The sequence below is a fragment of the Humulus lupulus genome, chromosome 8 (assembly GCF_963169125.1).
Source record: "Humulus lupulus chromosome 8, drHumLupu1.1, whole genome shotgun sequence".
NCBI lineage: Eukaryota > Viridiplantae > Streptophyta > Magnoliopsida > Rosales > Cannabaceae > Humulus > Humulus lupulus.
Window position 1 is genome coordinate 139,790,328 of NC_084800.1, and position 15,598 is coordinate 139,805,925.

Genomic DNA, 15,598 nt, shown 5'->3' on the forward strand with positions numbered 1-15,598 from the left:
CTGCCGTTGGTACCCACTTAACAGAGTTACTATTAAGGACACGTGTACTGTCCTGATAATTCTTCTTTTTTTTCACCTAATTAATTAAGAAAATACATAAAACTAATTAAAATAAAAATTAGTACTCTAAAGTCTTACAGACAGATGACATCTCATAGTAAGTACTCTAAAGTTTCCTCTTAGACTTTTTATCGAGCTAAAAATAAAGCTAGACACATTATTGATGGTACTTATTGTGTCCTTAATTAATTAGGTGAAAAAAAAAGAAGAATTATCAGGACAGTACATGTGTCGCAATTTTTAAAAATTGGGTACTTATTAGCAACAAAATGAACAAAATGTGTATTTATGCCGCAAATTTGCCAAAAAAAAAAAATAATAAATAAATAATTTGTTCCTCTCTTTCAGTTCGGTTTTCTTGGGTCATTGGAGTTCGTGTTAAGGAAAAATGGCGCACATGTAAATAACACGACACAACGCTGATCTCGGCTCCTCTTGTGCATGTGCCCTCTCTCACTTTCTCTCTCTTCCTCTGCTATACTCTTTCAACTCTACGTACCACTAGTCACTACCGCACCAGTACTTCCTATCATCCCGTCTTTCTCTCTCTAAACTCGATTCAGTTGCAGAAAATCAAGGCAGAAGAAAGTCGGAGATCTTTACCGACTGAATCGTCGGGTCTTTGTTCCGCCAAACCCGATCCCAATAATGTCCACCACTAAAGCCTCGCTCAATCCTCTCGTCGCCTTTGAGCACAAGAGGTACTCGTTGTCTCTACTACCTTCTCTCACCATCTCATTTCCTAGGGTTTTACAGCTGTATGGATCGCCATGATTTACATCCATGTGTTTTGACCATGTGTTTTGACTAAGTTGTTGATGTTGTTGTATTTTTTGTTTGTTTTTTTTTTTTTTTTAACGTGTGTTGAGTCGGAGGGAGTTGATTTCTCTGTTTGTGTTGACGAGAATTTTGATTGACGAGCTTGGGTTTGAACGGATGATTTTTACTTTGAATTGTTGTGAATTTGCAAGTATCTTTGAGTTTCTTTGTTTGATTGACATGGTTTTATAAATTTTGGGTCGAATGTTCGTCTGGTTTTGGTGAATTGAAATTGCGTTGACGCAATGTCTGGTGTTTTGGGATGTGGAAGTGAGGTTTTGTACATAGTATGTTATTGTCGAGGGAGAGTCGGCGATCTCTCGAAGCCTACTGCTGTTGATTTGAGTCTTGTTGAACATTGAGTTTTTTCTCGCTAGGAGATTCGATTTGAATTTTCTTTCAGAAATAGTCTACTTGGGTTGTTTAAGTTCGAATACGCCTGGGCTGAGGTAGATTTTATTGAAATGGAAAATTAATGGGAATTGGTGTTGAGCAGGGACGCTTATGGCTTTGCTGTGAGACCTCAGCATCTTCAGAGATACCGGGAATATGCAAATATTTACAAGGTTTTTCTCTACCTTAATTATTGTCATCTTTTCTATCTTCGCACTTTTTTTCTCTCTTTTTTTTAATGAGATTAGGCTGCTTATAAGAGGAAAACGAGAAGAAAAGGATGTTCAATTCTTGTTCCAGCCTTTTGCTAAATATTGTGTTTTTTATTTTCAGGAGGAAGAGGAGGAAAGATCAGATAGATGGAATTCATTCCTGGAACTCCAAGCAGAGTCTGCTCTATTGCCCGTCAATGGGGAATCTAAGGTAGAAGATAAAAAATCTTTGCAAAAAGGAATTTCAGAGCAGGAAGAAGATGCTAGTTTGGAGAAAGAAGTTGCTGGAGATGGTGGCGATGAGCCTGGTTCCAATGATTCAACAGAAAGTGTTTCTAATAAAGTGGAAGAGCCAGCTACTAAAGGGACAAAAATTCATAGGATCCAGATATGGTCTGAGATTAGACCATCTCTTCACGCCATTGAAAATATGATGAGCACTCGCATGAAGAAGAAAAACAATGTATCAAAAGATGAGCAGGACATTGAAACAGGGAAGCCTCTTCCTTCTATTGACGAGGCTAAATCACCAAAAGGAGCATTTGAGGAAGATTCAGAGGATGAGTTTTATGATGTCGAGAGGTCAGATCCAATTCAAGATGCCCCTTCAAGTGACAGCATGGGTTCCTCTGCTGTAGGTGGTGCATCTGATGGGGTACCAATAGAATCTTTATTTCCTTGCAGAGAAGAGTTGGAAGTTCTTGTTCGCGGGGGAGTGCCAATGGCTCTCAGGGGAGAGGTGTGTGTTTACATGTTTGACTCTTCTTTTTGACATGAAGTGCATTATTGATGAATAAGCTCATAGCTTGATTAACAAAATTTCAGCTTTGGCAAGCCTTTGTGGGTGTAAGAGCACGGCGAGTTGAGAAATATTACCAGGATCTACTAACTTCAGAAACTAAGGGTAGCAATAATGTGGAACAAGATGTCTCAGACTCAGACAATAAGACCAAGGGTTCAGGTACAGGTTGTGCACCTGAAAAATGGAAAGGGCAGATTGAAAAGGTTAACTATTCCACTGTCTTCTTGTGTACATTATAAGTGCCAGATCTGCATTTTCCCAACTTGTAGTTTGTGATTCCATATGCAGGATTTGCCTCGAACATTCCCAGGTCATCCAGCATTGGACGAGGATGGTAGAAATGCTTTGAGGCGTCTACTTACTGCCTATGCACGGCATAATCCCTCCGTTGGATATTGCCAGGTATTGGTTTGGATACCTTGGTTAACTGTACCATATCCTTTTCAAAGTTTATTAGTGTTGTGAAACTTAAATTTTATTGATTTGATCTCTATGCAGGCAATGAACTTTTTTGCTGGCTTGTTACTACTTCTTATGCCTGAGGAGAATGCGTTTTGGTAAGTTAATAAAATTTATTGAGTAAAAGATGCTCTTTCCTGACCTTCTTCCTTTTAGACTTTGCTCAAATTTTGTGTTTGGTTGTGTTTTGCTGAAGCAGTGTACCTTTAATATGATAGACACGTCATATATTTATTTTGTAATTCAGTTTCTTTATAGTTTTGTAAATGATACAGGACATAATCCTTGTTATATTTATTATTTCACTTTTTCTCATTACAAGTTAGTGGGCTATATTTAAATAAATCTGTTGTGAAATCAGGACCTTGATGGGCATTCTTGATGACTATTTTGATGGCTATTACTCAGAGGAAATGATAGAATCTCAAGTAATGCTTGTTTTCCTTTTATCTCTATGGCCATGTGAAAACATCAAGAAAAATGAGAGTTCTGTTGAATTGTTGTATTTTGTCAGGTAGATCAACTCGTTTTTGAGGAGTTGGTGCGTGAGAGGTTTCCTAAATTGGGTTTGTGTATTCTATGCTATGCCCATGGTTTTTTTATGACACATATTGCACAGAAACTGATTTCAACTTACCCATCATTTGCAGTAAACCATCTGGATTACCTGGGAGTGCAGGTGGCATGGGTGACAGGACCATGGTTTCTTTCCATTTTCATGAACATGCTTCCTTGGGAAAGTGGTCAGGTTTTATATGTATCTTTAGAATTAAATTTTAGGTTTGTTTGAGAGTGCATTTAAAATTCTTTGCATGGTATTAGCTACACACAAATCTTTACACTCATAGTTGGCATAGGTACGTATCCTCATTATAGCTAAACAGATATTTGATGGTAATTTTTTTTTTTGGATGCAGTTCTTCGAGTATGGGATGTGCTTCTTTTTGAAGGAAACCGTGTCATGCTATTTAAAACTGCACTTGCTTTGATGGAATTATATGGTACTAAAAGTTCCTTTGTGTTTTGTTTTGGTGACTTATTTACTATGAAGGGTAATTTAATTCCTGTATTTAATTAATGTAACTTGGTCACTTGTAGGCCCTGCATTGGTTACAACAAAGGATGCTGGAGATGCAGTCACTTTGTTACAATCACTGGCTGGCTCTACATTTGACAGCAGCCAACTCGTATTGACTGCCTGTATGGGCTACCAAAATGTAAATGAAACTAGGTTACAAGAGTTGAGAAATAAACATCGTCCAGTTGTGATAGCTGCAATTGAGGAAAGATCTAAGGGACTTCGTGCATGGAGAGATTCTCAGGGTCTTGCATCTAAACTGTATAGCTTTAAACAAGATCCTAAATCAATTATGATAGAAACAAAGAATGGAGAGCGATTGGTTGATGCACAAACAGATGGCAATTTATCTCGAACTGAGTCTGGATCATCTAATGCAGATGAAATTCTTATTAGCTTGACGAGAGGTGGGGAGATAGATTCTCTTCCGGATCTTCAAGACCAGGTTGCTTATATGTTTAATCTGTCTCTTTTTTTATATCTTCCTTGTTTAAAAATTAGAAAAGTAATATTTTTGCCTCTTTCAAGGTTTCTAGGCTACGAGTTATATATTGAAGAATAATTATTAGAACCGTGCTCTATTTGTAAATGATGTTAAGGAGAATTATCAATTGCATCCCATCAAATATGCATATGAAATAAATGATCTCATACATTTTCAGCACATTTTTTCTCTGTATTGATGCTCACTGAAAGAACACGTGGATCTGTCAAACATTTGCTTTTAAGGTGTAAAAGAAGTGATGATAGTTTTATAATTATATTTTGTTTTAAATTTGAATACATCTTATTTCTAACATTCTAATTAGATTATGAACAAAATGCAGGTGCTATGGTTGAAGGTTGAATTGTGCAGGCAGCTTGAGGAGAAAAGATCTGCTGTTCTCAGGTTAATATTTCTCTTTTGTGTTGGGTACAAATGACCATTCATGTCATTAAATTGTTTGTGAAGTTACTTGTATATTTATATGTTTCTGCATAACTTTTCTTATGGTGGCTGTGGACTTTTGATTGTGTACAAAACGATCCTAGATTATCTGTAAAGAACTTGTATATAAGATTGTACTACGCAGTGTTTATCAACCTTCACTTGTTAGTCTCTTTTGTGTTACCTATGAGATAACTTACATACTAATTAAAGTTTGCTTCTATCATTTGATTGAACTCCTCTCTTCTTAGCAAAAGGCTGATGTTATAATGATTGCATTTTATGACAGAAGAGAGACATTCCTTAATGGAGATTTTAGTGGATAGCATCTTTGATGATTTTCTCGTTATGAACACCTCTACATTTGGTTCCCTACTTGATTTTTTTTTTCATGAACAAATTCTCTTCCCACCATCACACTGACTGCTTTCAAGATACACACTGCAAGATTCTCCTGTTGCTTTCTTCTATGAACTATTGTTATGTACTATTGCTACTTGTCAACAGACTTCTAAAGCCATAAAATTTCGAATGTATTTAACTATAGTCTAATATCTCTTTAGTTGGTAAGAGTTAAATTTAAAGTAGCAATTTTTGTAAAGAGATTCTTTAAACTCTGTTTTTGGAGTTATCCTTAAATAAAATATTCGTGTTCTTCACCAGCTTATGTAGTGAGTTTTGCTTTGTTTGCTCCCCTCCCCCCTCTCTTCTAAAGTATCTTGTAAAGTAAATCTTCATATTTTTTTCCTTGTTATCTCAGAGCTGAGGAATTGGAGACAGCCTTAATGGAGATGGTGAAGCAGGACAATCGACGCCAATTGAGTGCCAAGGTTTAATTAGTTCATTTACTTAGAGCATTTATCTATTCAAGTGATGTTGTGTGTGCATGTTTTTCCTTGATGTATTGTTTAACTCTAAAATTATCTTACTTATGATGATGTGTTCCTATCTGCCCACATCTATTTAAAGAGAACCCTCTCTCTATCATATGTTTAAAGTGAAGGTTGATCTTCTATTTTTATCCAATTATTTGTATATAGTTTCTCTCGATAATAACAATACAATTTACATGAATAAATGCACAGTGATGTCTTCTTCTAGTAAAATTTAATTTCTTCATCTGATAGTCGTCTGATCTTTCTATCAATTTCAAGAGAATAAGAATTGTCCAATTTAAGGGCTTTTTTTTCCTCTTAAGATAATTTTTTTCTCTCTATCTTATTTCTAGGTTGAGCTGTTGGAGCAAGAGATTACTGAGCTTCGCCAATCTCTTTCTGATAAGCAGGAACAAGAAAATGCCATGCTCCAGGTTTTTTTTCTCATATTCTTTGATAGCGTACTTTGTTGCTTACATTCCTTTTATTTGCTTACTTAATTATGGCATTGTTGTGGTGATTGTTATTGGTTGCAAACTTCACAGGTCTTAATGCGAGTAGAACAAGAGCAAAGGTTAACAGAAGATGCTCGCAGATTTGCAGAGCAAGATGCAGCAGCTCAGAGATATGCTGCTCAAGTGCTTCAGGTTGAATTTGAATATCCTTAAGCCGTTGTTATACTAGATGCCTTCTTCAATTATTGAGAATAATTGGTTCCCGTATGAGTTCTGTCTTATAAATTGATTGAAATGATACAGACTGTGGCTGAAGAGGTGGTTTGAATAGGAAGGGAATTAGGTCATGTATGGAATAAATTCTTGGTGAATAAATTTAGAAATAAACAAATATGAAGTTTTATCATAAAGAACATCATCTTCTTCTTTTTATTATGAAAGTGTCATATGGTGTGCACCATCTTTCTCTTACTTTCTACTTCTTTATCTATGAACTCTCCCTAGTTATTTCATTCTATTCCTCCAAGTTTCGACCTTTTCAGCTTCTATGCCGTCCAATCTGAAGAAGAAAAAGAAAGAGTTCAGATCATCTTGTTATTTTATCAATGTCATACTTCGTTTGCAGAGCTTAAATGAATTCTGATGTCAAGTTTTGTTTATTGTAATCTTTAATATTCCAACTAATACAGGAAAAATATGAGGATGCAACTGCTGCACTAGCTGATATGGAGAAGAGAGTGGTTATGGCTGAATCAATGTTGGAGGCTACTTTGCAATATCAATCTGGACAACTTAAAGCACAGCCTTCGCCTAGGTGCATTGAAACTTTTCACTATGTTTTGGGTGCATCGTTTAAAGAAGCTTTTTTTTGAATTTCAAGACTGCTGTAACAAAAGTTATTAAAGGCCTCTCAAAGCAGGGTTAAATTTGGTGTCCTAATTTGACAAGAAAGCATTGTTTTGCAGATCTTCTCGTCCTGATTCACCTGCACAAAGCAATCAAGATAACACACAAGAAATGCCTGCAAGAAAGATTAGTCTGCTATCCCGACCATTTGGACTTGGTTGGAGAGATCGCAACAAGGTTGGTTTCCTCGTGTAGTAACTAATGCGCTGTAGGAGAGGAGTTACTATTTTGTTGCAGCAACAATAGCTGAATATATACAACTGATTAGAATTTTAGATGATTACCAAGACTATTCCCAATTAAAGGGGAAATCTATATATGTGTTCCTGGTATTTCAATTTTTTGTACATTTGTCTCTAAAATTTTAATTTTTTTAGCCGAAACCCAGTCCAAAGAAAATGAAAATTTTCTTGAAGATTATTACCAGTTGTTTTTCTTAACCACATATTTTTTAGTAACTTTTCTCCTTTTACGAGGTTTTGCCCAACAAATTGTGTCCTAGAGGGAACAGTTTTAAACATTAAACTTTTATTTAGACATGCCAACAAATATGATGGTGGTGCTTTGCTGGTTTTCTGTATGAAGTGCAAGATAGTGCATTACTGCTTTACCATGGTCACATAATAAAACTTGCAAGCATTATCATGGGAAGCTGTGTTTGTTATGTTACTAATATTTGTTGAATGAAACAGGCAAAGCCCGAGGAGATGACCAATGATGGAAAGTGTACAAATGAGGAGGTACAGGATCCCAGCACAGAGCAGAAAGATAAGGATACAAATGGCCATCAATTGCAAGAAAAGGAGTAGAGGAAAGCAAGATGTACAAAGATGCCCTTACAAATGTCGCCACACTGTTCGCTTGGTAATTGGTATGTTTCCTTTCCTAGTCCATGTCACTTCTAGGGCACTGCCGAGACGTAATATTCTTATATAATATATATATTTTTTGGAATTAGGTGACCAATTCTATAGCTTCATTGTTTCTTTCTTTGTTCATTATGTAGACGAAATATAGTTTAGGGGATGAGGAGTTCATAAGAAATGTGAGTTCATTTATGCAATTGTAAAATTTTTTTTTCCCAATTTCATTCGAGTAATAGTTCTTGGTGGGAACCTCTAAACTGAGGGCTTAAACGATTTTGATTTACCATTTTAAGATACATATAGTGCGATATTCTTTCTGTTATATATTATTCAGTCTTGCTGTCTTTTGGATCCACGCATTTTAATTAATGTACATTAGAACTATCTTGAAGAAATCTTTTCATTTGTTGAACTTCATCTTATTCATCCATTTGCCATTATTGAAATATTGAGCATCTCGCTAATCAAAATACAAAATTAACTCGTCTTGTGTAATTTACTTGAACAAAACAAAATTAATAACAAATTTTACATCCCCGTGTTGGTTAGTATTTAAATTCTCAACCGTACTATTGTGTAACATGTTAGTTCTTGATAAAATAAATAAATCTATGAAAATTAGCCTTGAAATTCACCAAGTGCTAGGCACTTGACTACTGGTTTATAGGGATAAAATATTTGTTGGAAAATGGAAGGGAAAAAAGAATTATTCAGGGTACTTGTATCGTTTGGATAAATATCTGTCAACTAAGGGATAAAAGAGTAATGATTAAGTAACTCTTTTTACACAATGATGTGTCAATAACTCAGTATTAACGATATGTCAATATTATTAACTACACATGATAAGTCATATGGTCCCATTCTTAATGAATTGTCTGGTTAAAAAAAACTTATTTGCATAAAAAAATTTACAACCTAACCACTTTTTGCACTTAAGCTCCCATTCTCAAATTTTTTACATTTAAATCCCAACCTCTTAAAAAGTTAGATCGTTAGTCATTTTTCATTTTCCATCCATTTTTTTTTTAATTAAGATTTTGTGGCAAAAATTCCTAACCTATTAATCATTTTGCATAGAAGTCCCAAACTTTAAATTTTGATATATATATATATATATTAATAAAATCTAATAATCAAAACAACAATGATGGCATAACTATGTTCAATTTATTTTATTTTATAATTTTATCTTGTTTTGAAGAATTTATAATATAATTATTGAAATTGTCATGAAATATATTGCCATATTTATAGCAACTATGTTAAAAATACATTTAAAAAATAATTTAATTATTGTTTAAATATTATAATAAATATCATATATTTATGAATTCAAAATAATTATGAAATGTATTTTTTTTTTTTTAAATTTGAAGTTATATATGTTTGGAAAAATTGCTAAAATTTAACGTGAGGGACCTAAATGAAAAAGAATGTATAGGTTAGGAATTTTGCCACAAAATTTTAGGTTTTTAACAGAAAAATTGGATGAAAAAATGAAAATGGACTAATGATGTTAACTTTTTAAGAGGTTGAGGATTTAAATGTTAGAGAATATATTTTATTGCTCAATAGAAATGTTAAAACCAAATACAACTCTATGCGAAAATACAATGGACAAGATGATTGATTAAATAGAATTACAACTCAATGACCAATAATATAAGTAAATGTAGAAATAAGAGAAAGAAGAAAATTATAAGAACTAAAATTCTAAAACAAAAGATACCAATAAATATGTAAATAGAAATAGAAGAAGAGGATTACAAACTCAATACAATAATAATACAAGAAGAACAAAAGAATGAAAAGATTAATGAAAAAACAAACTCTCACACAACCAAAGTGTAGAGTAGTGGAGATCACCAACTTGAACAAGGTTCAAAATCTTTGTCCAAAAGCTTATTTCCCCCTATTCTCTAAGCACTGAGAGATCTCTCTAGGAAATAACTCTCTGGAATTATCAAGCCACTATGGTGTATTTTCCAGCCAAGTGCTTTGTGGATGGAAAATGGTGTCTTACAAGTGAGCATTATGCTCCTATTTATAGAATTTGAGATCCCCTTTAACTTTCAAATTGTTTAATTGGATGTTTATGGAATTAAAATGGAGATTTGAGAGTTATTTGGGATGTTAGAATCGTTTAAATTGGAAAAAACTAAACAACCAAATTGCATGTCTGCCTCACTGGCTGCGCCCAGGATTATCAGTGGCCGTGGCCACTGGCCTCTATCCCCCAGGCTGTGGCCAGGGAAAGTCAATGGCCGCGGTCACAGGCCATTTTCAGCACAAAAATTTTATATTTCTAAAATGTTCTAAAACGTCTCAAATCATTTCCCACATGATTTTGTAACCTCCAAACACCTATTGGGAGTTAAAAACATATATCCAACAGCCATATTTCATCATGGCTTTGTGAAATCCAATATCAAATGTGTAACATATAATATACACATTATTGGATAATATTTGGGAGTTACAAATTTGTAACTGATTTTGTGACTCCAAAATATGTCACATTTGGGCACACACATGTGTCTAATTTTGTGACTCTCAATAATATGTTACAAGGTGTGACAAATCACATTTTGTCATATTATTTAATCTAACATTATATTATATGAAATAATATAACATTCCCCCACTAGATTAAATAATCACTTTTGTAACACTTATTTAATCAATCAAACATTATATTAAAATATAATATTCCCCCACTTGATTAAATAATCACTCTCTATAGAAACATTTGCATTGGTGCACAAAGTAAAACGTCTTTCGACTTGAATTTTACCTTAGAGTAATTATCACAAAGTTTGTTGAAATTTTGGTTGCCGAAGCATTGAACCACTATCCCTTGTTAGCAAACCGGTGATAACACACACCTTTGCTATGTTCACTTGAGACCTCAATGTCTCGCTTTTGCACTATTAATGGCCATGTGCACATTCCATTCATTGACTTTTCTTGAAAATGACTCCCAATTCTCATGAGGGGTGGCACCACCCCTAGGTCTATATAGGCAGAACTCTTACAGTATTTTGTTACCCTAAAATACTTGTCTTTTCAAGACTGAGTTCTATTAAAAAAACCTTTCGGTTTTAACTCTCATTTTGGTAACACACTAGTACTCATGTCTCAGATGGGACAAAATTTGAGTACTACTTCTATTCACTTTATTGACTTGTTATTACCTATTGAACCTAATACTAGTTTGGTTACTAGTATTAAGATTGGTTACCATTAACCGTGAATCTCTTTAGGGAGTCTAAGTCCCATCCCTTGAGATGTAGAAATGATTCCATTTGAATCATTTCTTTTCTCATGTATGCATACTTGAACACTTTCATTATTTTATTCAAACTTTGATGCTAGCCATAGTTTGATTAAAATAGTTATCCCATTAAATTAGTGATTTTGACCATAGTCAACACCCTCACTATTTTATAGTTCAATATCCAAGATAAACATTTGAATATTAATTCTAGAAACCTCTTTGTTTCTAAAATTCTCCTTTATGTTTTAAATTGATTCCTTCTTGAATCAAAATATTACAAAACAATAACTTTAGACACCAAACATGTCTAGATTTGTTCATTTTATACACATATAGCCACTGTGATTTAGAATGTGGAATTCCAAATCACCTATTTGATAGGATGACCAAATTAATCAATTATTATCAACAAAATAAGTTGATTAACTTTTGGAGAATCACCCCCACATTTCTCACATAGTGATAATCACTTTAAAATAGAAATCTCTTCATTTCTATTAAGTCATTTATCCTCTAAGATAAATCTAGACTTATAATTCTCAAAGTTCATCATGAGTCCTCTAAGTCACATGATAACTCTCAAGATAAAACCTCAATGTTTATCTTGATTTATTTACTTGCTAAAGCAAGGCACACTTCTTCCAAAGCAACTTTTACTTAGTTTCTTTCTTTTATGTATTTCACAAAATAAAAATGTGAACACAAATGTCATGTGAAAATTTCTCAAACAAATAATCACTCATTTTCACTTTTAGTTGTCTAAATAATCTCAAAATCACTTAAACAACTTTGTGTATTTTCTAAGAGTCTTTTAGATTCTTTTGAAAACATCAATTTGGCATCCATTGATTTTCTCATCAAAATAAATTTGAAGATGTCAAATTTTAAACACTTTAAATCAAAGAAAATAAACCCTCATTGATTTATTTAAACACTTTAATTTCTTATGTTTTAGTTTAAAATTATCTCCTCATTGAGATTAATTTAAACATATCACCATCTTTGACCAAAATGAATAAAGTTCTCTTTAATCTATTCACTATTGGTGTATAGATTCAAAATTGCTTCTCCGATTTTGAAATGTCTTCCCATTGAATATTTAAGAATTATTGTCACTAAATAATTCTCAAATATATTTCATTTGACCACACTCTAGACTATAAGTCTATTGAGTCAATATGTCATTCCACAATTTTTGAATCCACTTTGATCCATTTTTCTTGCAAGGGCAAGACACTTATCAAAAGATGTAACCCCCTTAGGTTCATCTTTTCTTATCTCGTAATTGAGATGCTCAACACCTTAAATGAGAATTTTAATTTCCCAAATAATACACTTTATTCACCAATCACATACTAACAATAATATAAGATAAAACCTATTAACATCTCACAAATGTTTGCATGATTATATTTCAATATAATTTCACATAGTTGTCAACATATATGACTTATATAATACTAACATGACTCTTTATAAATATGTAAACATAAATTACAAATACCATACACATATGATTTCATATTTTTATTGATTCACAAAATCAATATATTTATGCATGTTATAAAAAACTCATAAAATTGTCATTCTAATAATTTATCATAATCACATAATAAGACCATTCTATAACATGCTAGCATATTACCTAATAATCTACTAGATTATTTACACATTAATCACATATAACAAAAACTCAAGATATTAAATTATCTTCTAATCTAACCACTATATTTGAAAAAACAAAGGAGATTAGAAAACAATGAACCTCATTTATAAAATTTTCTTCTTCTCATTTCTATCACTATATGAAAACCATTAGATCTTCTAAGAAAACCAAAGAAGAACATTACCTTATCTTTTCAAAGTTGGATCCTCACAAGATCTCTATGGTTTCTCCTTCCATTGCAAAGGAAACTAAGCTTTTGATTGTTAGAGAATATATTTTATTGCTCAATGGAAATGGTAAAACCAAATAAAACTCTATGCAAAAATACAATGGACAAGATGATTGATTAAATAGAATTACAACTCAATGACCAATAATACAAGTAAATGTAAAAATAAGAGAAAGAAGAGAATTATAAGAACTAAAATTCTAAAACAAAAGATACCAATAAATATGTAAATAGAAATAGAAGAAGATGATTACAAACTCAATACAATAATAATACAAGAAGAACAACAGAATGAAAAGATCAATGAAAAAACAAACTCTCACACAACCAAAGTGTAGAGTAGTGAGGATCACCAACTTGAACAAGGTTCAAAACCTTTGTCCAAAAGCTTATTTCCCCCCTATTCTCTAAGCACTAAGGGATCTCTCTAGGAAATAACTCTCTGGAATTATCAAGCATCTATGGTGTATTTTCCAGCCAAGTGCTTTGTGGATGGAAAATGGTGTGTCTTATAAGTGAGCATTAGGCTTCTATTCATAGAGTTTGAGATACCTTTTGAATTTCAAATTCCACCAACCCCATGGCTGTTACCAATGTTTAATTGGATGTTTATGAAATTAAAATGGAGATTTGAGAGTTATTTGGGATGTTAGAACCGTTCAAATTGTAAAAAAGTGAAAAACCAAATTGCATGTCTGCCTCACTGGCCGCGGCTAGGATTATCAGTGGCCACGGCCACTGGCCTCTGTCCCCCAGGCCGTGGCCAGGAAAAGTCAGTGGCCGCGGCCACATGCCATTTTCAGCACAAAAAAGTCATTTTTCCAAAACGTTCTAAAACGTCCCAAATCCTTTCCAACATGATTTTGTAACCTCCAAACACCTATTGGGAGTTAAAAACATGTCTCCAATAGCCATATTTCATCATGAATTTGTGAAATCCGATATCAAATGTGTAACATATAATATACATATTATTGGGTAATATTTGGGAGTTACAAATTTGTAACTGATTTTGTAACTCCAAAATATGTCACATTTGGGCACACATGTGTCTAATTTTGTGATTCTCAATAATATGTTACAAGGTGTGACAAATCACATTTTGTCACATTATTTAATCTAACATTATATTACAAAAACAAAATAGAGATTGGGAACCTAAGTGCAAAAGTTGGATTATGTTGTAGATTTTTAGAAATTCACCATTTTAGAAATTGTTAATGCGAATTAATTTTTCCATTTATAGAAATAGAATTAATTCTATAAATAGAAACAAATTAATAATTTCTATTTATAGAAATGGAAAGTTTCTAATTTTAGAATTCAATTTAATTCCATAAATAGTTTACAATATTTCCATTTATAGAAATGGACGGATTCTATTTACAGAAACTAAATACAAATTTTTGGAAACTATTTAATCTAAGTATAGAAAGTTTGATTTTCAGAAAAACTCTAATTTAGGAAATTGGGTCACTTCATATAAAATCATAGTTAGGTTTTTGAAACTCGACTCCAAAGGCCCATGCAAGAGGAAAAATCCCATGAAGACCACAAGACCATATGAAGCTTGACATATGTGTAATGACCCGGATTTTTAAGACTCGATAATGCGGAAATATAAATGTTTTCATTTAACAAAATGTCTCAAAAACTCGTATAAAAAAAACTTTTTTAAAAGTGGTATGGCCATACTTAACATATAATACAAACATATTTTATAAAGAGTAGAGTGAGCCTAGTTTATGAAAATAACACAACATTTCAAAAAATAAAATGGCTTCGTAAAAGGTCGGTTCACATGTACATTCGCAAGGTAGACTCCAGCGCTCACTGCTCTGCCTTGCCCTTGTTCTTACCTACAACAAGAAACAACTAGGTATGCGAAAACGCTTAGTAAGTTAAACTTTAAAACAAAATCATGTAGGGAATTAGGGTTTCAAATCCATCCGGACCCTACACAATCAATTTCAAGACGTCCTGGCAAACTTATGGTCATGCCTGATAACCGATGACAAATTATTTCATATAAACAGATAAATCCCTACACTCAGAAAATCCCAGAACAAGCAGATATATTATATCACAACTATTTCTTATCAACAAATAAATCCCTGCACTCAGAAAATCCCAGAACAAGCAGATATATATATATCACAACATAATTCGAGACCAACGCTCGACAACTTCCAACAATTTGGGCATAACACGCTGTGGATGCTCAATATTCCACGCCCGTAAAAGATCCAAGACGCGCGCTAAGGTCCCATAAAGGCCTAAATACATGTCTGAGCCGCGGGACGCTCGGGCCACCGTCCTCTTGCAACGGCCTCGCATCACCTCATGGTGCATGGCGTCTCGCGAGGCCCCAGCCGCGCACCACCTCTTGGCGCGCCCAGCGCCCCGCGTGGACCGCCTTGCGTGCGCACATCGCCACCGCCTCGCGTGCGCACCTTGCGACAGCCTCGCGCAGCAGCAGCCCCAGTGCCTCGCGACCGTCTCGCGCAGCAGCAGCCCCCAGCGCCTCGCGTGCGCGCCCCACAACCGTCTCGCGGGCAACGTCTTGGCGC

General features: G+C 33.8%; 1 protein-coding gene across 2 annotated transcripts; it reads left to right on the forward strand.

The window, feature by feature from the left end:
• The first annotated feature begins 404 nt into the window (after positions 1-404).
• On the forward strand, positions 405-8,197 carry LOC133798509 (uncharacterized). 2 transcript variants are annotated; one of them, XM_062236824.1, is made up of 18 exons: positions 405-761; positions 1,376-1,445; positions 1,606-2,223; positions 2,310-2,489; positions 2,575-2,688; positions 2,785-2,843; positions 3,107-3,173; positions 3,260-3,311; positions 3,396-3,488; positions 3,663-3,746; positions 3,844-4,268; positions 4,651-4,712; positions 5,512-5,581; positions 5,980-6,060; positions 6,172-6,273; positions 6,771-6,895; positions 7,047-7,164; positions 7,680-8,197. In XM_062236824.1, the coding sequence occupies exons 1-18, from the start codon at positions 709-711 to the stop codon at positions 7,794-7,796; spliced, it is 2,490 nt and encodes an 829-aa protein (XP_062092808.1). In that variant the 5' UTR covers positions 405-708; the 3' UTR covers positions 7,797-8,197. The 2 variants fall into 2 exon arrangements, with proteins under 2 accessions (XP_062092808.1, XP_062092807.1); XM_062236823.1 differs by having other exon boundaries at positions 3,260-3,488.
• Positions 8,198-15,598: the final 7,401 nt, after the last annotated feature.

Bases quoted from the DNA above. Each gene is read 5' to 3' on its own strand.
- LOC133798509 (XM_062236823.1), top strand. From the start codon at position 709: ATGTCCACCACTAAAGCCTCGCTCAATCCTCTCGTCGCCTTTGAGCAC. The intron at 2,490-2,574 runs GTTAACTATTCC...TTCCATATGCAG, and splicing joins GGAAAGGGCAGATTGAAAAG to GATTTGCCTCGAACATTCCC. The intron at 4,713-5,511 runs GTTAATATTTCT...TTGTTATCTCAG, and splicing joins AAAAGATCTGCTGTTCTCAG to AGCTGAGGAATTGGAGACAG.